Source organism: Ictalurus punctatus, chromosome 6, assembly GCF_001660625.3.
Source record: "Ictalurus punctatus breed USDA103 chromosome 6, Coco_2.0, whole genome shotgun sequence".
Lineage (NCBI taxonomy): Eukaryota > Metazoa > Chordata > Actinopteri > Siluriformes > Ictaluridae > Ictalurus > Ictalurus punctatus.
The window spans coordinates 2,908,876-2,935,000 of record NC_030421.2 but is presented as its reverse complement, the minus strand read 5'-3'; the positions used below and the strand labels follow the sequence as shown (position 1 = coordinate 2,935,000).

Sequence of the window (26,125 nt, the reverse complement as noted above, 5' to 3'; positions counted from 1 at the left end):
AACTGATTAAAAACTTAAAACCTGCTTCAGCAACCAACATCAGACACTACAACTATATGAAGAGTTATACTAACACGTAACGGTTTGGTAGGTCATTCCTGTGTTTCTTTATTGGGTAAAAAAAAAAAACCAATCAAAAAGCACGTCATAAGAAAAAAGTAAAAGCCAGAAAGAAAGAAAAAACAATCAGGAAGAGGAAGAGACCTAACAGTAAGGTTCTGGTCACGTTCATGACATTTGTGCCGAGGCATTCACGTGACAAAAAGTTCTTTCGTTCCACTGGCATTATTAAAGAAGTGTGAATGTGCCATATGGTCTGTGGACGTTTACGTCTCTGTATTAGCTGACTGGAAGCTAAGCAAACTTCCTCCTGCAAAAGGACTGAGAACTAACACCACAGCAGAGAAACAGATCAGTCAGTGAAGCTAACACCCATCGTTCATGTAGGGAACTGAAATGCCACTCAAACGTACAGTCTCGTGTTCACTCGCACAGTTTAACCGAGCTTGGTCATCATTACACAACCTTAAACACTCCAGCAAGGAAGTCTGGGAAGTCCCAATTCTCAGCGTGAAATCTGAGTGGAGAAAATAATCTGCAAATGTGTATTACAGCTTATGCTAAACTCAACTTAAAGATGCATTATATAAAAAGAAGCGATGGACAATCTCAGACCCATTTACACCGGACCACTGGATGCTCTTGTATTTGGATTTTATCCTGAGAAGGTTTTAAAACCACACGCATTTACACTTATAGCCAAATGCATCTCCAGATGGCCAGACTGAAATCCTGTATGTAGCTGTACCATTATATGTTATACACACACACACACACATAAATATGTAAATATATATATATATACACACAAAATCAGCTCAGAAATGATAGTTGCCGTTCATTGGCTTTCCTGGCTTGGAGAGTAGGGATGGGCGATATGGACTTAAAACTATATCACGATATTAAATATAGTACCGTTCACCACTGTTTTACGCTACAAGTCATAGCGGTGATCTCGAGAGCCTCAGAAACACAGACACTGATCTAAAAGTAAAACCGATTTTCTGTAAACAAACCAGTTCCAGATTGTAGAGGTAGCTCGTCGTCTAGCGATAAACCCCTCCCTCGGTTTCACGTCCGCCTTCCGCCGTACTCGTTTTCTCACGCTCCGCACGCGGGCTGCGAATGCGTCGCACACACAAACACGTCATCGCCTAGGCTTTATCGTTATCATCATCATCATCACGGGAAGACATTCTTATTGTGGGGAGAATTTCTACCGGGATATCGTAAATAAACGATACGATATCGCCCGTCCCTGACGGAGAGACGGTGCGTTTACACTTGCGTTGTGTGGAAGATCAAATTCAAATCTGTCACAAATGCGTCTTGAGAAGAAACAAGAAGAAACCACCTACAGTAAAGGTAACAGTCCTACTTCACGCTCACCAAATCATAACTTTCTAGACATGTACAGGATTAAGTGATATTTTATTAAGGACAAGTCAAGATAAGTCCTTTATGGATGCATTAATAACTCCAGCTGTGGTGCGGTCCAGAGAAGTAACGTATTGGTAACACGTCCATCATTATTTCACAGACGTGGACTACAAGAACCCCAGCGAATCTCCGTCCTACCGTTGACCTTCAACTAACCTTATTGAGTTTTCCAAGACAAGAGATGAGGTCAGCCCACTCGCTGGAAGACTCAAAATTGCGCAACGCCTTCTCGATGACGGCTGCGTAACTACGGTAACGGTAGTCACTCTGGAGTTCTGCCTCCTCGGGGTCCATCATGCCTCAGTGCTGTCCCAGCATGCTCAGCGTCCGTCTGAGAAGCCAAAGAAAGGGACATTAGTTGAAACCAGAATTTATTTTTTTTTTAAAAAGACTTTATAGAGCTGGATTTATGATATTATATAAAGGATCATGCCGTCTGCAAGTAAAGGCATTTTTTAAAAGATGTATCGAATACATTTACATATATTAGGAAACTTTCTTGGCGTTTGATCACAACACGAAACGTTCAACACACACACCTCAAACAACACAGCACAATTACAAATCCTAGTATACAAATATCGCACCTTTACGGAGATGGTAGACTCATCTGGTAGTTTTTTTTTTTTAACGTTACAGTTGAGGTAGAAATAGCAGCAAGTAAATAAAAAAAAAAAAAAGTCAAAAAGTTCCCCAAAAACGTAGTAAGTCATTCAGTTCTTTTAAAAATGAGGAACAGCCCTACACGCTGACCGTCACGCTGCGAAAACGCAACTTCGGGCTCTTCAGTCCGACCCGAGCTACAAATCAACAACAACGAGCCTCGTCGTTGAGTAGATTCGGGAGTAGTGGGAGGTTTGTCGGCGTTAATGAGAAACTCAAAGGATCTGAACATGTTTTCTCATCCAGTCTCATCTCCCCCCCACGAGCTGTTCAACCCGTGATGTTTAACTGTAGATACCTGAATAAGAAAGATAGCCTATCTTCTATACACACACACACACACACACACACACACACACAGGTAATAATAAAAATTAGTGTTTGCTTAGAAGTAGGAACAGCTGCTCAGTCAACAAAGGTAAATGCCATGAATATCTGTCTCTCTCTCTCTCTGTGTGTCTCTCTCTCTCTTTGTCTGTCTGTCTGTCTGTCTCTCTGGATTGCGTCCACTGCTGTGAGAATTAAAAGCATGTCTATACATTCATAAAGGAAGATTTTGAATGCATTTGAAGTAGCAACTAATCCAAAAACTGACAAATAGACACACAAAAATCCATTGAAAGACACAGAGAAAGAAAAATGTAAGCTGAAAATGAAGACTGGAACAACACCGGAGCAGAAAAGAACGACGCAGAACTTGAATGTAAGCTGATACGCCGATGAATTCCTGATTAATTCTCTGGTCAAAAGTGCAATCTAGTCAGCTGCTGACCCTCTGCACGTCTTGATTCAGGCCTGTGGGTTATACGTGTACGTTCAATAACGCAACAGATATGCGGACTTACTGACACACACACACACACTCACACACACAACAACTGGACAGCTTAAATCGTAACCCATTAACTGAATCCAGAGGACCACACACTAATGCTATTAGTACACACAATGTATTGTGCTAATGTTTCGCAAACAAACATACTGACACGTGGCGCTGGCTTTCTCTCCATCAATTATTTTCATATTCGGAAATGCACTAAAGTCACACTAAAAAGACACAAACATACCGATTTAGACTAGAAAGAAAGAGTGTGTTAAGAAAGAGGTCACTTAAATGCAAAAGGAGTGAACCACCAGAAGCTAACCGACAGTTTATGCTGTTTCTCAACATATTCTTCTACAATTACACAGAATATTCTCCTCAGTAGAATATACAGGGCATTAAACGGCTGGAATCTTCTCCGCTGTATCACGGTGCGCAAACGTAACCTGGGATGCTTTACACAAACTGTCCAGGTTTGAGTATTCTCTTGGAGCAGAGGACGCTACTTAATAGATCTCTCTGATGGATCTTCACCGGCAGTACCTCCATCAGGATCACGAGTGAGTACCAAGACATTTACTTTTATGGCTTTTAGCAGACAGAGTGACTTTCAGAAGTGTTCTGAAGTCTCCATCAATAAATACATCCTGATACTGGTTCACTAGGTCTTGGACTAGTGTGCAGCTGTGGATCAGGTGGTAGAGCGGGTCGTCCACTAATCGTAGGGTCGGCGGTTCGATTCCCGGCCCACGTGACTCCACATACCGAAGTGTCCTCGGGCGAGACACTGAACCCCGAGTTGCTCCCGAGGAAAAGTTAGCGCCTTGCATGGCAGGTCCACTACCATTGGGGTGTGTGTGGGTGAATGGGTGAATGAGAAGCAGTGTAAAGCGCTTTGTAGAACCGCTAAGGTTAAAAAAGCTCTATATAAGCGCAGACCATTTACCATGGACTAAGAGTAGTCGGAAAAACACCGTTGGGTAATATAGTAAGAAAAACTTTTTTAAAAATTAAATTTTTCAAAAGAGGTAAGTCTTTAGAAGTCATCAATGAAAGCACAACTACAAATAATGAGTCTAAATTATGTATGATCATTTGACAGAGGAGAGACAGGGAAATACGGAGGTATATCTATTCCCTGCTTGGGTAAGGTGGACTTCTGGGTTTCAGCGTACTCTCTGCTTATCTCTGTTGACTTTAGTATTGTTGACTTTAGTATTGTTTTAATGTGTCTTGTGGTAGAATGCTTTACCAACTCGCTGTCCTTAGCTCGACAGTAATCGGTTTTAAACTTATCCACCAGTAAAGAATTTCTAATGTATATGACATACTAGCACGGGGATATGTTTTTGATGGAGACTATTAACGGAGTACGTTCACATTTTTACCAAGAAATTTCCATGACTTTCCGGGCAACTTTTCATGAATACACTTTCCCCGAAACGTCTATGCATACATGTAAATTAAACAAGTATTTATATTAAAAAAAAAAAAAAAAAAAAAAAAATCCACCACAGCACATCTTAACTAAAATGAAACCAAACCCAAAATAACTACAGTAAGGTAAGGTGAGTGTGTATTGAAGAATGTTTACACAGCTCTACTATAAAAAGCAGAAACATAGTAAAAGAACTAGATTTGCAATTAATATTTTATTTTAATAAACGACTCCGTCCTAACCACGGCCTAAAAAGCATCATGAAAAAGCATGAATCATTTTCTTAAATAAGTGAATTTACTGAAAGGCGCTAGGCGATTAAGGTCACAGTTACAATATGTTAGGACACTAAAGAGACCTTTCTACTGACTCTGAAAAACACCAGGAGAAAGATGTCTAGGGTTCCTGCTCTCCTGCGTGAACATGCCATAGACCTGCTGCAGGGAGGCGTGAGGACTGCAGATGTGTCCAGAGCAATAAACTGCGATGTCTGTAATGTAAGACGTCTGAGACGGTGCTTCAGGGAGACAGGAAGGACAGCTGATCGTCCTTGCAGTGGAAAATTACATGTAAGCGTGTGTGTCCCCCCAGACGTGATGGAGAACTTGTAAATGCCTCGGTGGAAGAGTGGAGGAACATCTCACAGCAAGAACTGACCAATCTGGTGCAGTCCATGAGCATGAGATGCTCTGTAGTACTTAAAGCAGCTGGAGGTTACACCAGATACTGACTGTTCCTTCTGATATCCACCTCCACTTTGTTCAGGGACTCGTTATTCTACTTTTCCCCCCTAGTATACAGGTATTTGTGAAGCAAATTTCCATGACGTTTCCGGGTTTATTTATTTTCACTCCCATGTGCTGTAAAGATCATGCAAACAGCAGGAGGTGACACTAAGTTAAAAGATACGGCAAAAGCAAATGAATAAGGCAAAGTCAGTCTGCCATGATGGTCATCTCATCAGATGACCTCATAAAATCTCACACACTTTATACAGTATATCAGCTGACAGGTCCACAATATTGATGCACAAGCTCTAGCATAAATCATGCATACAGACCAAGACCATTCATTTGGATTGCTATATTAAAAATCCATGACACTGCTGCGTCATAGATTACACAGCAAAGCAATTTCAACACCTAGGCTACTTGGACATTCAGTAGTAAAGACTACTGGACATCAGCATTGATTGAGGATTACATTAGAATACACAGCAAAATGCCAGTATAATACAGCACAGGCCCAGAGGACATTTCTTTAACAAACCTATATGGACAAAATCTAACAGGATGGTGTGTGTGTGTGTGTGTGTGTGTGTATGTATATATAGAGAGCTGGAAGTGACAGGTACTTCACAATACAGGGGCTGTACTACTTTACCAATACTGGGGTTGCACAATAAAGTTGAAATACAATACCTGGATTATACTGTTACCATGACCGCCAATTACCATGACTGGCACTTTATAAACACACTGATAATTATTTAATGGGAGATGGAAAAAAAAAATTAACTTGCATTATTTGAACAACAACAACAAATATTTGTTTGTTGACTCATGCTATGATTCATTAAAATGCCAAATATAACCTTTATCCAGAAGAGCTGATGTTAATCAGAGTTCTCACAGCACTACATCCATCCATCCATCTTCTATACCGCTTTATCCTTTTCGGGGTCATGGGGAAACCTGGAGACTATCCCAGGGAGCATCGGGCACAAGGCGGGGTACACCCTGGACAGGGTGCCAAACCATCGCAGGGCACACACTCACATACACACTCACACACCCATTCATACACTACGCACACTTTGGACACGCCAATAAGCCTACCATGCATGTCTTTGGACTGGGGGAGGAAACCGGAGTACCCGGAGGAAACCCCCGCAGCACGGGGAGAACATGCAAACTCCGCACACACAGGGCCACGGTGGGAATCGAACCCCCGACCCTGGCGGTGTGAGGCGAATGTGCTAAACAGCGCTACATAAAACATTTAATACCACACTCTCAATTCTGATGGGTCAGACAAATCCCGGGTTTATATTAACGGCATTAAAGTGTTATCATTACCCGCTAACTCCGGTACGTGCAGGGTGACACTCCACATAAACTGATTTAATAAACACACAGAACATACAGTTTTCCGTCAAGAGACATTCATTTAACATTTTCTGAAAGGAGTCTCCAGTGCCAGCGCTTTGTAAGAGTCAGAACTAACGCTCTAACGTTAAAGTTTTAAGACACAGGAAAGTCTTCAGGATGAAGGACTTTGTGTTTTCTTATTAACATAAGAGTCATTTTTTTTGTCTTATTCGCTTAGAGAGAGAGAGAGAGATAAGAGCGGCCGTTGAGGGAACATTCTAGAACTTGTTTTGCAGACGTGCCACCACATTCAACGCAACTATAAACAGATAAAAAGTATAATGCGTCACTCTTCAATGCAATAGTGTAATCATTGATAATTTCCTAAAACAGCACATCCTGGTGTGTTTTTTTCCCCCTTTACTTAGTGACTGAATGACGCTGCTCTAACCGATCTTATCCACAAAGGGCCAATCAGGACACTACAATCAGATACTACTTGTCTCGTGAATTGTTTATGAGTTATGAGTTGTATCTGGTGCACTCCTGCTTGGTTAGAAAGAAAATACGCAGTCACATTGACCTTTTAAAGATAAGACTGGACACCATGAGTGGGTTAAAGAGCACATATTGTGATAAACAAAAAACAATACATTGTACCACTCAGTAGCCTGGAGATACAACCAGCATTATGAAACTATTTTTTAATTAGAAGAAAAAAAAAAAAAAAACTCTACAAAGCTTTACAGGGAAGGCAACACAATTAGCACTAAGCACACAAATCTAAAATTAATAAATCCCCAAAATGAATAAAAGTAGCACTGTTACAAGCTGGAAGGCAACTCCTGAGATCATTTTGCAGCACTCATAGTCAGAGTTAAAGTGTGGATCCTGGATATATTACTAAATAAATGTACTAAAGCAGGACAGTGGTAGCTTAGCGAGGGGACAGTGGTGGCTTAGCGGTCAAGGCTCTGGGTTACTGATCAGAAGGTTGGAGGTTCAGGCCCCAGCGCTACCAAGCTGCCACAGTTGGGCCCTTGAGCAAGGCCCTTAACCCTTTCTGCCCTAGGGGGTATCATGGCCCTGCACTCTGACCCCAAACATGCTGGAATATGCGAAGAAAAGAATTTCACTGTGCTGTAATGTATACGTGGAGCTTCACCCTAATCCTGGAAATTACTTATTTACTAGGCATACGGTGTATGAACACACAAGAGAAACTCGTAATCAGACCATGAGGAAAACATTGAGATTGTTGCTTCTGTTAGTTAATCTGGAGCCAACTGGACTGGGAGATGAAACATTTGATCTCCATCACTAATCATATGGATGGATGGATGGATGGATGGAAGGCCTAATTAACTGGTACTAATTGATATTAATTGACACATGGAGGCTGTGCTGATAGCTAACCCATGGATTTGATAGACATCTTTAGGATATTTAGAGAAACTGTATGGGATGATGATGATGATGATGATGATGATGATGATGACCATCACCTTCATCATCATCATCACTCGTAGCTACTGACTTTCAATTAAAGCAGGTTAATAAAAGTATTAACACGATTATTTCCCTCTTCAGCTCTCGCTGTTCAATCCAAACATGCTATTAAACACATTAGTCTATAAAATGTGCTCCTCTGTAGAGCAGAAAACTCAGAGCATGCATTATTATCTCAGCGTGACTCACCTACTGCAGGAAAACAGGACCTGAGCCCCAGCACCGTTCGGCTTCAGTGAATCGTCTAAACGCAGAGATGAGCGTGATAAACGAGGGAATCAATATTTTACATAACCCCTGATCCACGCAGTAAGACCCGGACAGGAAGTGATGTCCAGGCGGAAACACTTGACAGTAACCTAGAATCCGCACTCAGCTGATTTTACGCAGCAGTGTTGCTCAGTTCACTTCCTCGTGGGCGGGGGAGGGACGAACCAAGTGCAGGGGTGGAACAGGGGTGTTTTTAACGGACTCATTTTATACACCGCGTTATTTAATATAAACTTACTTTGTGAATTATGAATGTACATAGTTTTTCAAGATAAAATAAAAAACTGTATGTATCTGTGACAGTGAGCAGAATTAATTCACAGCCTCATATCGTTTCGTCGTGCCCTGCGCCTGCTGTTTTGGTATGTTCCAGGATGTTATGTTTACAAAGCTCACACCGAGCTGTCACTTCACAGTCGCTGAGTGGCCATGTGGGGTGTGTCCCAAACCACACACTGTTCACTAAACACTACGTGGGTTCTGTTCCAAACCACACACTGTTCACTAAACATTATGGGGATATGTTCCACACCACATACTGTTCACGAAACCCTACGTGGGATGTGTCCTAAACCACACACTGTTGACTAAACACTACGTGGGGTGTGCCCCAAAAACAAACATTGTTGACTAAACACTATGTGGGACATGTTCTAAACCACACACTGTTCAGGAAACCCTACGTGGGATGTGTCCTAAACCACACACTGTTCACTAAACACTACGTGGGATGTGTCCCAAAAACAAACACTGTTGACTAAACACTATGTGGGCTATGGTCTAAACCACACACTGTTGACTAAACATTACATGGGATGTGTCCCAAACAACACACTGTTCACTAAACACTATGTGGGGTGTGTCCCAAACCACATACTTTTCAACAAACACTATTTTGGATATGTTCTAAACCACACACTGTTCACTAAACACTTTTTGGTGTGTGTTCCAAACCACACACTGTTCACTAAACACTACATGGCGTGTGTCCCGAACCACATATTCTTTCTTTTTAAATAGAGTTCTGCCGCAAATAAATAAATAACAACAAATAACCATAATAAATAAATAATGATTCGCACCTCCGGGGTTGGGGGTTCAAATCCCATCTCTGCACTGTGTGAGCAGAGCTTGCATGATCTCCTCACACTTTAGGGTTTCCTCTGGGTACTCCAGTTTCCTCCTCCAGTCCAAAGACACGCCGATTTAGGCTGATTGGCATTTCCGAATTGTCCGTAGTGGGTGTGTGTGTGTGTGTGTGCCCTGCGATGGGTTGGTACCCTGTCCAGGGTGTCTAACACCCTGTGCCTCGAGTTCCCTGGGCCTGTGACCCTGTGTAATATAAGCGGTACAGAAATGAATGGATAAATAAGGTTAAGGACGAAGTGATGGATAAACATTTGTTTTCAATGATGCTGAAAAAACTCTATATAAAAGGTAAAGCTCAGAGACATCTGGAAACACCATATGCCTACTAAACATTGCAAGAAAAGGCACGAGGGTAAACGTGGAAGATTTGGACTCACGTCTAGTCAGTAAAATATTTAGCACAGTAACAGCATCTGAGCATGTAAAAATCTAGAGATAAATTACAGAAAAAGTGAATTAGTTGGGGGAGGCGGGGGGGGGGGGGGGGGGTTGGGGGGGACGGTGTGATATGAAAATTTATAAACAATCAGCTGGTATGTGGTGCTAGCTGACTTGTTATGCTTGACCGCATTGCATCCTGGAAAATCTTGAAAATGTACAGACTCGGAGATGTGTCAACTCAGCTCAGGGTTCTAGAGGGAACACTGCGTCCTGAGCTGCTCCACCTAGATCACAAACATCTCAGTGGACAGGAAGTGAGCCGAGCTGCAGCTCCTAATAGACTGGAGAGTAGGTCAAAAAAGTGGAGGAAAAAAGTACGTTTGAGTAATCAGGGCACCTGCTGTCAAATTCTCTCTCTCTCTCTCTCTCTCTCTCTCTCTCTCTCTCACACACACACACACACACACATTCTCTCTCTCTCTCTCTCTCTCTCACACACACACACACACACACACAGACACTCTCTCTCACTCTCTCTCTCACACACACACACATTCTCTCTCACTCTCTCTCACACACTCACACACTAACACTCACTCTCTCTCTCTCACACACACACACACACACACACACATTCTCTCTCACACACACACACTCTGTCTCACTCTCTCTCTCTCACACACACACACATTCTCTCTCACACACTCACACTCACTCTCTCTCTCACTCTCTCTCTCTCTCACACACACACACACACACACACACTCACACTCTCTCTCTTTCTCTCTCACACACACTCACACACACATACATTCTCTCTCTCTCTCTCTCTCTCTCTCTCAACTGTGTCCCCATTAATGTTTAAAGTCCTTTCTAACATAATCACCAAACCCGTTCCTGAAGCTTTTGCACATACACACACAGACCTCTGTTATTCTCTGGTACAGGAAACACCCGGTGTATCATCTGCTCAGTAAGAGCCTTAGCAACAGTCGATGTTGTGCAGTAGTAAAGCAGAACAAATCCGAGCTGCACACAAGACAGAACTGAGAGAGATTCGAGACATAACTGCTACAGCACTAGTACTTAAAGGAACAGTTTTAGGGTCCTCGGCTGCCTATGAGGTGAATTAGAACTGCAGAGAAACACTTACTGTGACCCCACACCTTCTCTTGAAACCACATCTGTCTTATAAGTTGTCTTTTAAGAGAAAGGGGACAGGGTAGCTCTGCTTCAGCTCGGGTGGAGCTCATTTCTGCACTGGGAAAAGAAATGTAAAAAGAAGACTGAAGTGTGTGTGTGAGAGAGGGTGGGGGGGGGATTGGGGGGTGGTGAAGGGCTGTGGACAGACATCTATTAAGGAAAAATAAAATTACAGTTAATTATTTTTCTGCTCCGTCTATAAAGAAATAAGAATACATACGGGAAAAGCAGCGTTAAATTGATGGCATAATGATGATGTAGCATTTATTAAGACATATATATGTTATTTTAAATATGTAAAAATATATTATCTTAAAATATATTTGAAATGATTTGGTTTTTTTTATGTAGTACTCAGTGTGACCAATTGGAGGTGCACTGCCTACATCCTGTGTTGCTAAGATACAGAGACACACATGCCAACAAAAAGCCTTCTGGCTTTATTAGAAAAGTGAGCTTACTCTTTCCGCTTTAGGGTAGAACTAACAGAAAATGCTCCAAACTGAAGTTCTGAGTGGGGGGAAAGACGAGCCTGAACCCTCTGTTGAGGCCCAAAATCCTGAGGACAGAATCAAGGCTCGACGAAACCGGATTACCGCACGAGCCCAGGCCAAGAAAAGGTAACCTCTTTATCTCTCAGAGGGAAAGCCTTTTGTGATTCAGTTTAGGGATTATCAAACAGACAGAGACCCCGTTAGCTGTAAAGGGGGGGAAATCATGGAGCCCTCCAGTAGAGAGTAATTTTATGAAATATCCCAATATTAGGATCATTATTCCAACGTGTGCAGAAATATTCTTGGAGCTTTTCATTTATGAACTTTCCATATTAGGTCCATATAAGTTGAGACTGTTTTACAGGTTTGTTTGTTTTTCAGTTACTCCCTTTTGGATTTAACCCATTTATTTCAAGTGACCGGTCAAACAGGTCAAACAGGCTACTGAATAAAAGAACCAGAGCCACAATCAGGATTTAACCTGAAATGATTTACTGTAAATACATTATACGACCAAAAGCATACGGACACCTGACCGTGACCCCGATACCTACCGTATGTGGGCCTTCTCCAAACCTTTGCCACAAAGTTGGAGGCACATGATTGTCAAGCATTAAGATTTCCCATCACTGGAGGTGGCCCAAAAGTCAAGTCAAGTCAAGTGAGTTTTTCTTGCCATTCCTCTATATAGCTTATATATATTCTTTCTTCAGGACCATGTTGCAATGCAGGACAACATAAAGTGCAAATACACAACAGTGTCAGGGAATCAATATACCGAACAGAACAATAAATACACAGAACATGGGCTGTAAACTATTGTGTAATGTTGCAGCACAAGTATAGCTGATGCAGCTTTGTAAAGTGCGGTATGCAGTGGTACCGAGTCATACTAGGTTAGAAGTTTGGATATAAGAGGCCTAGCACAGACCCGTACCAGCATGATAATGCCAGTGTGGTTGGTGTGGAAGAACTCAAGTGGTCCGCACCTCGATCCCACTGGAAAGCTGACTGCACCCCAGGCCTTCCTGTCTGACATCATTAATGCTCTTGTGGCTGAATCCCCTCAAATCCCCACAGCACCATGCTCCAAAATCTACTGGAAAGCCTTCCCAGAAGCATGGAGGTTATTAAAACTCCATATTAATACACAGGGTTTTGGAATAGGATGACATATGGGTATCATTGTCAGGTGTCCACATACTTTTGGCCATAGTGTATATCACAACGCCGAACGGGTACTACATCAGTAGTTCATTTCTACATTAGCTACTATTGCATCACGTGACGTACTACATCAATTGAACATTTCTGATCTGTTAGTTTATTTTGTAGCCATCAGTATGTTAGTAATGCTTGTAATGTAATGTATATAGTATAGTATAGTAATGTATATCATGCTTGCAGTAGGCTATATCAGGGGTTCCAAAACTTTTCCAGGGCAAGGCCCCCCAAATGGCATTAAGATTTCACCGAGGCCCCCCTTTTGCAAGATGTCTTTAAAACACATTAAAAATACAGACTTCTGAATATATCCCCCTTTTTTTTCATTAATAATTACATCTTACATCTTTACATTACATTACATTAAGAATTGATTGTGTGTGTGCGGTTGGTTGTCTGAGAATGAGAAAGAGAAAACATACTAGCTACTATATTTCGCACCAAATTGTTGAGGCCCCACGGGCGCCCCCTGGTGGCCCCCAAGGGCGCCGCGGCCCCCACTTTGAAAACCACTGGGCTATATTACATTGCTGAACCTCGGTGTCATCTGCGCTAGTTATGGTCATGATAAGAACCCAATAATAAAAGCAATTTTGATCATGTTGCATTATTGTTGGTGTTTACAGCACTGTAACAATTTTTTTTTTTAAATCATGGACCATCTGGCTCTGCTTCACGGACCCCACTTTGAGAACCACTGATCTAACTAATATTAACTTACGTCGCTCCTAGAGTTTAGCTGGCATTCCTGTTATGATTATTACCAGTTGTATATTGTTCTTTAATGAAAAACTGAAGACAAGAGCTTGGAGATGACTTCCAGGAGAGAGCGGAAACTCAAGTGGAAGTTCGGCCAAGTCAGAGACAAATGGAACAAAGTGAAAGAGTAAGTGGAGTTTAATATAGCTCTGTTTAATTACAAAGCTGTTTTGCTGTATTGTATTTATCCATTTTGAGTCAATAAGCCGTTCCTAGCTGCATTCAATTTACTGAATATATATTGACTTATATCTGTCCTTGTTGCAGCACATGAATAAATTAAAAGCAGATGGCACCGAGCTGGTGACCAACATTTTGGTGGCAGTCGATGCCAGGGAGTCGAAGAGGAGAGAAGAACTAAGGGAGGCAAACAGACTACGGTGAGTTAATAAATGAAGTAAGAGAGTTACTACTTGTATTAATTTAATACTGTGGTAAAGTCTGGGTTTTGCACGACTTTGCATTCAACTCACAGATATGTAATATTGGGTTATTTTCGTCAATAAATAAATGACCTAATTTGTTTAATTGGGATCTCTTTATCTACTTTTAGGACTGTTTTAAGTCATAGTTATGCAGAAACAGAGAAAATTCAACAGGGTTCACAAACTTTCAGGCACCACTATAAGTGTATGAATATATAAAACCTCATGAGTATATAAAATCTTTGTAGCAATTAAACGTAAAAGAATATAGCTCACCTACTAGTTGAGGAACATTGATTGATGAATGGCGGCCATGTTTTTCAAGATTCACAATTGCCCTCATGTAAGCTGATTGGACCTTGGACAAGGATCATTCTTGCAAGATTTGTTTATCATGTGTATTGGACCAGTGGTTACACATTTAGTGCCAATTTCACGTTTTGTTCTGTTATAGCACCACCAACTGGTCACAATCAGTCATTTTTTTTAGATCTGTCCTCAGATTGAGCTCATACATAAGTTTCCAAGGTTGGTGAAAATATCTCATTCCGGTCAAGAGCCCATTTCAAACCTTTTGATGTTCCCTTGCAAGCATGAATTAAAAGTTATACTTTTTTTTTTTTTTTTTTTGATAATTATTGATTTAAATAGTCAACAGAATTGTGCTGCAATAGTTTATTTCACTTGATCGAAAAAAATAGGACTAGTTTGCAAAAATATTAAAAAAAAAAAAAAAAAAAAACTCAAATATTTAACTAACGATTTGATTGACAGCAGTGGTCCTAGAGGCAAAGTTGTTCAGAATCAGGAGACCTAACATATGATAGAAAGAACATGTGTATGTCTGAAACATTGGATAGTATACAGTCGTTTACACACCATTTATATAGCTATTTTCATGTTTTTTTTTTTACTATTATAGTGCCACCAAGTGGCCAAACTCCACAATTTTTGTCAAGTGACCTCAGATTAAGGCCTTACATAAGTATGCCAAGTTTGCTGAAAATGTCTCATTCCATTTAAGAGTTATTACTATCAAACTAATGTGGCCAAATCCAATTCCTTTACTTTTGGCATGCTGTATAATTATGTAATCATGTATAATAGGCATAATTATTTATAACTAGACTCCAGAGAATCGTGTAGCACTTGTTTCGTTGATATTTATCGAAAAACCTATGACTAGTTCGCAAAAGTAGGTTTTGAAAAAAATCCAAGATGGCGGAAAATTTTTATAGGTGGAAATGAAATCAGAGAAATACGTTTTGTTCGTCTGGTCCCAAAGATTCCACAGATATAAGACACTTGAGTCTGTGAAAAACGGTTCAAACGTTATGTCCATTTTTCTACAAATGCGCACTACAGCGCCACCATCTGGCGGTTAAGCAGAAACGTTGCGACGCTGTAGAACTCTGGAGGACTACCTTCCCTCAAAGTTTCAGCTCTCTATGATTTGGTCTGCACGATCAGTTTTAGTGCAGAATTCTAATAAAGATCCTTACAATTACAAGTGTCAGCCCTTTGGGCTTGAACCCCTAATGAACAAAATGTCACCTTGATGTCATGATAATTTTTTATTCGGTATAATAAGTTAAAGAATAAAACATGATTGGGCATGCTGTTATAGAAAAATAATCAACACTCGGGTGGTGCGATGTGGCCTGACACATAGTTTAATTATTAATTTCCTATAACAGCACACCTCAAGTGATTTATTCCTCTTATACCACAGCGGCTTGGCAATATTTATCATTTTTCATTGTATTAAAGTGCACCTATTATGGTTTTTCAAATATTACCTTTCATGTAGTGTGTTACAGAGCTGTTTGTGAATGTAGAACGTGCACGACAAACGGAGTTACTGAGTCCCAAAACAAGGAATCGACTCTGAACAGCTGAGTCGAGTCGTTAGTGATTCCAGACTCTACTTCCTATTCTAACCAACGTAGGTTTATAACAAAAAGCCCAGCCTCTGGTCTTCATCGGCTGCTCGCTGACAGACGGAACTGAAACCAGATACGGTAGTGGGCGTTTCCTTTTCGAAACACGCCGACAGCAGTAGACCAATCACAACAGATTGGGACGTCTGACTAATCAGAGCAGAGTATGCTCTCTGAAAGGAGGAGTTTAGAGTGAATCATCTAGAACGGATCATTTAACGAGTCGTTTGTGACACACTAGGTAACGCTGCAGTTTAAATTATGAGCATTATTATTAAAGTGTTTTTGACCTTGTTGTTCATGGAAGACTCCTTCCATAAATGTTCGATAAATCTTTCCTTACACACTGCGTCACCATATCGACGAGTGTAGGTTTTATTTGTTAAATATCAACACGTTATTATTATTCCATTTATTATTAGCTTTCAGGTATGTACTACAGTATATGTAGCATTCCTGACATACAAGTTCCACGTCTGTATTATTATTAGTCAGTGTTAGTACAGAAAGCTACCGTATTAGAACAAGCGCATTAATGAAAACTTATCATTTGAATTACATCCAGCACTCCTCTCAGCCCTGATGTTGTAGAAAAGTATCTAACGCCTTCGGATCAATCAGAACCGAGTATTCAACGGCGAAGCGTTTGTACACAGTTCAGTTCCAGTTCCTTTGCAACGCAGCCGCCAAAGTCTAAAGCCTCGACACCATTACTGCGTCCAAATCTGATTTTTGTTTTTTTCTTCAAAGGAGTTAGCAAACCTTCTACATAATACACAGGTAAAACGACACATAGTGTTGAATTAAAAACACCAAGCATCTTACAGCACGGCTTTTATGTTCGTTTTTAATAATAAATATGTCCAACTAACTCGGAGTTAGTAATCATTTCAAGGAGGTTTCGAGCCTCGGTGAATGTGGCTTCCATCACACTGATTTAATGCAGTTCACATCTGCACACTGCTGCTTGACTTTCTTAGAGTTTGGCATCAAGTAGTTTTTTAGTTTTACTGGGAAAACATCTGGTTTTGGTTAAATGGGTGCTTTTGTATGCTTTCTGCAGCTACAGTATGTGTAGGTTAGGTTGTGCTGCCATATCGCACTTGCCAGATATTATCGCGGAAACCTTGGCAACTAAAAGGAGACGAACGCCCACTCATATTAAACAATATAGAGTATTATTAGCGATGCAAGGTGAAAACTCTGTTTTTATATACAGTATATGTAGCTAGTGGTCAGAAAACACACACTCGAAACCACGTTTCGAAAACACTTTGTCACCTGAAAGTATCGAAGAAAATCTAAACTTGTACGGTGGTGCAGAAGGTACCGTTGGTCTTCCAGGGTCTCAGGTTTGATCTCGAGCTTGAGTTATGTTTCTGCTCGTCTTCTGACATTTTTGGACAAGGCTTCGGACACGAACTCCGACAGCCTTCGCATCATCTGTTTCTTATTTCTCCATTGTTCCCAAATATGTGCTGGCTGATCTTGGACAGATTGGAGAAGCTGGAAAACGAATCCAAGTCCAGCACAGAGAAGTTCAGTAAGCTCATGAACAAGTGGACTGAGGTCAAGACAAAGGTGATCCATCAGGAGCTGAGAGACGATCTGAGAAAACAGCAACAGCTCTGTTGGCAAATCATTGAAGACAAGAACAAGCTCATCAATGAATTGCAGCAGGTGTGGAGGGCATACGCACACACACACACACACATATACACACACACACACACACACACACACACACTCAATATATGTCTACTTTTGTGTGCAGGAGCTAAAAGGAAGAGATGATCGCTTTGTGAAAGATCGCAAAAGGGAGGTGGAAGAAGTGGATCTCCTAATTGAAAGGATGCAGGAACAGATATCAAGTTTGAAGAAAGACTGTCGAAAAGAGATGGACCTAATTGAGGTACGGATCAAATATTTATTATACGGTATACAATCTCATGTGCTGCCACTTATGATGGATTATAATCCTATGTAAATGTGCATCGTCGAGTTTATATATTGAGGGGTCATCGTTGAGGGTCATATTCAGACCCCTTTGGTTTTTGCACACTTTATTGTGTCATAGATTTAATTATAAATAGTTTTTTTTTGTGGGGGGGGGGGGGGGGGGTGGGCTATCAGCGTACACGCAATAACCCATAACGACAACGCAAGAACAACAACTTTTTTTTGGCAAATAAAAAACTGAAATATCTCATTTCGATTTCGATTTCTTCCCACTCCTTATTCAGTATTTTGTAGACGCACCTTTGGCAGCAATTACAGCTTCGAGTCTTTGAGTCTCTACAAGCTTTGCAAACCTGGATTTTGGCTAGGTCTCTCCAGTACATAAGCTGTTTATATACATACGAATACGTTTCTATTTTCCATAACGACATCAATGCAAGAACGTTATAAACGCAAAGTTATCAGCAAATGCATTGTGCTTACATTGTTCCCTGATTGTGTTACAGAGCTCACTCGGCGACGAGAGGAGGGATTTGCTCACGGCCCACAAGAACAAATGGGAGCATCGGAGGAAGGAACGAAGCGACAAAGAGGTAGAATGAACTTACGTATTTTATGTTAAATGTGTGAGTTGTACTCCATTGTTCTGGGTTTGAGTGTGTGAGAGATGTAGATCATTGCCCTGTGTTTGTGTGCTCCAGCTGGAGTACTTGCTGCAGAGGATGAAGATGCTGGAGGAGTACGAGTCCCTGCTGGATCGTCTGAGAGCGGAGAGCGCAGAGGAGTCCAACAAGATCAAAATCAAACTAGAGACTGATGTACAGGTACACTGCGTCACACTGATAACACGTAGTCCCGAATTCTCACTGAATGTGAATTATTCGCCTGTATCTGTAACCAACAGATTAAACTGTATTTCGTAGAAGGAACTGTAAGAATTGTTCTTGAGAAGAGAATGGCTTACATTCGAGATCTTACACTGAGCAGCTTTAAATAATATTTTAAAAAACTATGGAAAAGTGCAGGTTATACGATGCAAATTGTGTTGAATTTACATTTAAAACAATGCACAGTCAATGGATTAAATGGATAGTTTTGGTGGTGGGCACGGTGGTAGCACATTTTCCTCGCGCCTCCGGGGTCAGGGGTTCGATTCCCGAATCCGTCCTGCGCGTACGGAGCTTGCACGTCCTCCCTCTACTTCGGAGTTTCCTCCGGGTACTCCGGTTTCCTCCGCCAGTCCAAAGACTGATTGGCATGTCTAAATTTCTGTATAGTGTGTACGACTGTGTCGTGCGATGAGTTTGCACCCCATCCAGAGTGTCTCCCAGGGTGCCTTCTGCCTCGAGATCCCTGGAATAGGCTCCAAGGTGCACGTGACCCTGTGTAGGATAAGCGCTAGAGAAACTGGATGGATAGTTTCGGTTTCCAAAGATCAGACTGGCCATGTTCGAAGCTGTTATAAAGTCCTTGATATACACAGACCTGTGACCACTTCACATTACTTGAATTTTGTATTAATGTTACAACATAGCCAGGTTATAAACCAATAAATCTACAGCCATTGTTCTGTCCACAGAATGCCATCATCGTTGTCTGTTATTTATTGAACACTGGATTGCAACATATTATTTCTGATGGCATTTTATAAGAGAACTTTTTCCCAAATAAATTTTTTTTTTAAAAATCGTCCAAAAAAACGTGAAAAATGTGAGTCTCTTTACAGTAATGCTAAACATTACAACATCAAGCAGGATCCTCAGACATCAATATCTTTCTGTGCGTGTGTGTGTTTTTATATATAGTGCCTAGAGCAAGACCTGCAGGTAAGGAAGGCTACCTACCAGCTTAATCAGGAGAAGCTCGAGTACAACGTACAAATGCTGAAGAAATACGAGGAAGAGTATGCCATCAGTAAGGGTCAGCAGATAAGGAAGGTCACCAGGTACTAATTAAAATCTCTTAATTCTAAAGTCTAAACTGAGATAAACTCCCACAAATACTTACACAGCAATGCTAACCAATTGCTAGCACCTAAACTATCTTATATATTTTTCCTTGCCACCGTCGCCACTCAGTGGCTTGCTCAGTTGGGATAAATTCGCACCTTTAATATCTGTATACCGTGTTGATATTTCTGTAAAGCTGCTTTGAGACAATGTCTATTGTAAAAAGTGCGATACAGATAAAATTGAATTGAATTGAACCTCCCAGAAAGCATTTTCTCAGACTGTACACGTGTGTGTATATGTGTGTATATATATATATATATATATATATATATATATATACGTATACGTATAGAGCTTACCTTCAAGCAGGTTCAGCTGTCTTATTACACTGCATGAGCAGCAGATTGAAACGATGCAACGGCTGGCTTTAGGTGTGTCAGTATGTCTGAGTCTTCAGGAGTGACTCAGCTAGCAGGTGTAATCTGGCAATGATTAAATTAGGATAAAATTGGGAATAGAGTGTTTAAACGGCTACAGAATGTACTTGAATTAGTATTTGTTAACTAATTAATCTATGCTTTCGAACCTGGATACGATAAGGCACCTCAGTGGGGAGCTGCCTTCTGACTGGGACAGTTCATTTCTCAAGAGTTTACAGATGTTCCCCAAAAATGGCCTTCCGATTGGAAAGCACTGTATATTTACATCGGGGTCACTTCGTTACAGACTGCAGGATACGCGCAACAACCTGAAAAAAAGACGTGCCGTTCAGGAAAAGCAGTCCCGTGAGGAGATCCAGTCGTTGACTAATAAGTACAAGCGTCTCGTGCAGCAGTATAAAGACGTTCAGAAGAGGATAAGGTGAACAGTAATACCCATTTACATATAGCACACATAATAACCTCTAACTCCAGTCTTATCTCTAGTTCTAACTAGACAGAGTGTTATTAATAACATTGATCACTTTGTGCGTGTACATGTGAAGGCACTTTGCGGCGGTTGATGCCAAGCGCTACGAGGAGGTTTGGTTGATGAATGAAGATGAGGCCAAAGCGTTGGTGTACAGAATTATGGACTTGGACCGAGTTATTCACGAACATATGCTGGGCCTGACCTGGAGTCCCCCACCACTGCCCTTCATGGATCATTCCGGCCCCAAGCAGCTCCAACGTACAGCACAGCAGGTGGCTGCACAAGTTCTGGTAGAGGAGGACGAGACACGCGATCAGACCGAGCGAGAGAGATGTACACCGGAGGACTCCGGAAGCAGTCTGGAGAGCGGCATGGCCGGGGTGGATCGTACAACAGTAAAGAGGATGCTGGAGCTTCTGTCTGATGAGATGGTTGGTACTGGATGTGTATGTGTGTGGATCAGTGGTGTTTTCTGTAGTTGCACAGCAAAAACCTGTATGAGCCACTTAGACGAATATGGTTTTTGTATGAAGTCTGTTTGTTGAACTCGTCCACTGTTCATTGAAGGAGACCCGAGTGTGCATTTCTATATTGCTACCACTTCAGGAAGATGCACTCAATCTCAAATATGAATGAAATTCAAATATCAACAACAATGATGTTGCGAAAAGACTTTGGTCTGAAGCGAGTGGATAAAGGACATGATGATTTGTCATTTATTGTAAACCAGGAGGAGCCACTCCCTGTCCCTGGAGTTTTCCAGGTTCCTCCCACGTCCTAAAAAACATGCCAGTAGGTGAATCCATCCATCCATCTTCTACCGCTTACTCCTTCTTCAGGGTCATGGGGAACCTGGAGTCAATTCCAGGGAGCATGGGGCACAAGGCGGGGTACACCCTGGACGGTGCCAGTCCATCGCAGGGCACAATCACATACACACTCACACACCCATTCATACACTACGGACACTTTGGACATGGCAATCAGCCTACCATGCATGTCTTTGAACTGGGGGAGGAAACCGGAGTACCCGGAGGAAACCCCCGCAGCACGGGGAGAACACGCAAACTCCGCACACACATTGCCCCGGCGGGAATCGAACCCCGGACCCTGGAGGTGTGAGGCGAACGTGCCTACCACTAAGCCCAGTAGGTGAATCGACCACTCTAAATCGCTCCTAGGTGTGAACGGGTATGTGTGCATGGTGCCCTGAGATTGACATTCCTGCCTCGTGCCAAGCGTTCCCGGGATAAATCGATTACTGAAGATGAATAAATGAATTAATAAATGTTTGTCCTTTTAAAAATCAGTCTACCATGCTAAAAACTATCTGTAACATATTTCTAGGGAACTGGCCCAGGACATATTCATGTATTCATATTTCTACCATTATGGCGTATCATTAGATAAGAATATAAGATGCTGCTGAGGTTGAGGAAATCACAGACCATGCTGACAGTACTGGCATGTCTACCTTTGTTTTTTTTGTTTTTTTTCCAGTTTAAGTTTAGAACATGTTTTAAAAATTCTGATGTTTATGTTTCAGGGCTTTCTAATAGAGAGTAAGTTACTCAAGTTGCTCTCTTCCATGGAGAAGGATGAACAGACTTCTTTGAAGCTGGATACCATCTTTTCTGTGAGTAGTTTTGGTTTTTACTCGTTTTTACCTGCTGCTATTCTAATCCGAAACTGCATACTTGATAGTCCTCTTAAAACTGAAAGTAAAATATAAATGTATATTTGTACTGTCTTGTGTGATTGATTGCAGGCCATGGGGATTGAGAATGAAGAGGATATAAACATGATGACTAAGTTCCTTCTGAAATACAAACAGCGACGGACAGAGAAGGTGACGTTAGGAGGAACTTTGGTCCTAATGGAGCTCTGGTTGCTCGTCATGTGACCTAGTACAATTACAACTAATGATATCGAATCAGTTTAGGGTTAATTTAGTAGTCTGGCTTTTTCCTAGGAGAACATGTCGGTGAATAACCAGGCAGAGAAGGAGTCCAACCTCATCCACCCAAACGATCTACTGAGAGCTCTCCGAGCGTTCACTGCCCAGTACTGCAACGCCAGGTGTGTGCGAGTGTTTGAGACAGTGGCATTAATGGAATATCCCAGTGTTTTCTAATCTAAGTTAATTCACTGTATAGGTACAGGCAAGAATTCCCATACCTTTTCTTGTATTTAAGAGAAGAAAACCTTTTCAATTTAAACTCACAAACACGGCTGTTGCATTTCGTCAAGAAATGTTTAGAATAGGACGGCATGGTGACACAGCTGATAGCGCTGCGGCTCCAGGATCCCCGGCTTGATCTTAAGCCCTGGTTACGCTCTGTGTGGAGTTTCGTTTGTTCACCCCGTATCCATGTGGGTTTCCTCTGGGTTCTCCAGTCTCCTCCCAAAACGTTTCCCAAAACCATGGAAGTGGACTGTTTACGATAAGTGTGTATGGGGTGTATTCCAGACACACCAAGACACATAACTACGTAATGCAGATTCAAAACAGTTGGGTGTAATGAGTGTGTTTCATCAACTCCCTAGATCAGTAGTCAGGGCAGTGATCAGGGAATCGGCCATTTTAAGGGATGCCTCAATCGCAAAATCCTTCCACTGTATCGGAACGTTCGCTCCCTGAAATAATCCCACAATGCACAGCAAAAACCAGGGAGCATCGATGCTCACTATGTTACCGGAAATGACGTCATATTTTCTAAAAAAAAAAAAAAAAAAAGTGCAGCCAACTGTAAGTACCCAGTTATCGTTGTCGTAGCTCTCGAATGATTAATCACGTTAGCGATTGTTAACTTTATTCGACGTTCTATATACGGTTTGTTTGAGTCTAATGACTTTTAAGTGTTTAATGATTTAAAAAAATCCACTAGCTAGCCCACGATCCTGCTCGAAGTACCATGAGAGCAACCTGTGTGATTAAACTAACAAATTTTATATGACATATAACGTCAGAAAGATATCGGTCCTGCCATGTCGCGGGACATTGAATCATCAGTGTCCCAATGTGTAGTGAGCCAGGATCCTTACCCGCACCCGAACTCGTGTACACCGCCTAGTGAGCTAGGGAGTTGATTGAGACACACCCAATGCCTCAGCGAAACTGTTCGTATGGAGTTTTATTCATCACTCCAGTTATTTGCTTTCCCTAAAGTTATATCCATGCGGTGGAAACTGAGGCATGTCTGTGTTTTCTTTTTGTATATTAGACGCATTATAGAGTACATTTAAAAGCCTCTGACTGAAGATTTCATGAACAAAGATATGTGCATCAAATAAATGTTTGATAACGCCCCAACGACTGCCCTTACCCTGCCATTATTATTAATTATTATTATTATTATTAATGAGAAAACACATTTTAACTGCTCTTTTTGTAGTACAGGTGAAAACGTTGGGATTTGTGTCTGTGGTAATCACACATTAGCTGCAGACGTAGTACGCAGCGAGAGGTTGAAAAACCCCGTGATTATTAATTTAATTACTTTTATAACAGAGAACTAGCTCAACATCAGGGCAGTGCTCTAGTGCTGGAGAAGATGAACGACTCTGAGGTCGAAGCGTACTGGGAGAACGTCTCTAACTTCGTCCCTGAGGCCAAACTCAAAGTCTGGAGGGCGCTGAAGACGGGTCTGAAGAAGTACCAGTGAGTATGAACATCACATTATGATGTCACATCAGATCAAATAAACACACATAAAAAAAATAAATAATCATCCGTTATACGTATCGGTTTCACAGTGAGTTCCTACTCAATGGAGAAATCACTCCTCCAGGCTTTTTTTAACATCATCACATCACAGGTTCTTTCTCTTTTTAACAGCCGTGTGCTGTGTATAATGTTATTTCTTTCTCAGTACCGAGCTGACTAAGAGATCCAAGCTTCTGACTGAAACACAGCAAGTCAAACAACAAAACTCAGAGCTCTGCATGCTCCTGAACAAATATCAAAACTCAAAGGTGTGTGTGTGTGCAAGCGTAAGATATACCTCATGGTTTGTTGTCCTCCAATATCAAATCGTCTCACGTCGTGTCTTCTGATAGGTCATTGCTGAACTGATGATCCCGCCCTCCCAGATGATGCGGTGACGATGAAATTGCCTCGGCCTCATCAGAGCAGACGTAATCGAAGAACCGTGTTATATAATACAAATACAGTATGATATATATGGCATTACAATCCTTTTAGATAAAAACTATATATGAGATTAGATTAAATGTTAATATTGTCTTAATATGATCAAAAACAATAGCAGACTATAATATATAGATATATCTATTCATTTATGTATGTTTATTTTCGTGCGGCTGCGGTTATTTAGCAATTACGAACATGTATTTTTACTTGTACTCATTGTAAAGTCAGTCAGTGGAACTTCAACCGTCTAACGCCAAAATACAGAAATAAATACCGAGAGTAAGAATGAAAGAAAATCAGTTGTCCCATACTCTGAGGTCATTTGAATCTGTCCATCCTGTCGTTCTTAAATATACGGTTCGTTGTGAGGCAGGTCTTTTAGTGTCATTTCCCCCAGAATATTTGCGAAATATCCTCCACGGTATCCCTCAATCCTCAACTAAAAGAAACAGGTCACCTCCCAGTGTTACTACTACGTCGTACGGGTCAGACCTCTTTCTCTTTTCAGTGTTTTATCCAGGGTTCCCACGGGTCATGGAATTTCTGGAATGTCATGGAAATTTAATAAAGTCTATGCCAGTCGTGGAAAGTCAGGGGATTTTGTTTGTAAATTTTTCAAATGTGTTACCTAAAATGTGTGATTGATATATATACACACATTTTATATATATATATATATATATATATATATATATATATATATATATATATATATATATATATATATATATATATATATATATATATATATATATATATATATATATATATATACATACACATATACACACACATATATATATACACATATATACATACACACCTCTCTCTGTGTGTGTATATATATATCATTCATCTTCAGTAAACACGTTATCCTGATCGAAGTCACAGGCTCACCGAAACTGGACAAGCACGGTTCTCCCCATCTTCAGTTTATCTGGTTTTAGTAAGCATGTGCCCACTGAAGCTTCAGATTCCCAACGTAGTTCCCTGCTGTCAAAGCCCATCTGCCTGAAGGTTCAGCATATTGTTCATTCTGAGATGCTTTTCTGCTCCCCACAGTTATAAAGAGCGGTCGTTCAAGTTACTCTAGACCTCCAATCAGCTCAAACCAGGTCTCCTCTGACCTTTCTTTTCAACAAACCACTGGATGGTTGTTTTTTTTTGCAGCATTCTGTGTAAACACTACAGATAGTTGTGTGTAAGAGGCACCATGCTGGTGGAAAACGAGTCCGAGTGGATGAGGATTCATGTTTCAATCTACTTTACTGTTGCAAATAA

General features: G+C 41.1%; 2 protein-coding genes across 3 annotated transcripts in view; one reads left to right on the top strand and one right to left on the bottom strand.

Moving 5' to 3' along the window:
- Positions 1-8,438, bottom strand: part of dop1b (DOP1 leucine zipper like protein B) — a 28,703-nt gene extending 20,265 nt beyond the window's left edge. For both annotated transcript variants that reach the window (XM_017469588.3, XM_017469590.3), the window contains exons 1-2: positions 8,213-8,438; positions 1,657-1,831 (exon numbers count right to left, since the gene is read on the bottom strand). In XM_017469588.3, coding sequence (XP_017325077.2) covers positions 1,657-1,797 — 141 coding nt within the window. In that variant the 5' untranslated portion in view covers positions 1,798-1,831; positions 8,213-8,438. The remainder of the gene's footprint in view (positions 1-1,656; positions 1,832-8,212) is intronic.
- A 2,982-nt stretch (positions 8,439-11,420) lies between these two features.
- Positions 11,421-25,441, top strand: LOC108266160 (dynein regulatory complex protein 1). Its single transcript, XM_017469196.3, has 16 exons — positions 11,421-11,646; positions 13,543-13,630; positions 13,771-13,883; positions 17,365-17,548; positions 17,643-17,780; positions 18,334-18,420; positions 18,529-18,651; positions 19,633-19,772; positions 20,506-20,640; positions 20,765-21,122; positions 22,238-22,327; positions 22,460-22,540; positions 22,664-22,770; positions 24,203-24,352; positions 24,564-24,666; positions 24,751-25,441. Exons 1-16 carry the CDS (start codon positions 11,519-11,521, stop codon positions 24,793-24,795), a joined length of 2,070 nt encoding a protein of 689 aa, XP_017324685.1. The 5' UTR covers positions 11,421-11,518; the 3' UTR covers positions 24,796-25,441.
- Positions 25,442-26,125: the final 684 nt, after the last annotated feature.

Coding starts and splice junctions, on each gene's coding strand:
- LOC108266160 (XM_017469196.3), top strand. CDS start 11,519: ATGCTCCAAACTGAAGTTCTGAGTGGGGGGAAAGACGAGCCTGAACCC. Junction 22,541..22,663: donor AACAGCGACGGACAGAGAAG/GTGACGTTAGGA, acceptor GCTTTTTCCTAG/GAGAACATGTCGGTGAATAA. Junction 22,771..24,202: donor GCCCAGTACTGCAACGCCAG/GTGTGTGCGAGT, acceptor CTTTTATAACAG/AGAACTAGCTCAACATCAGG.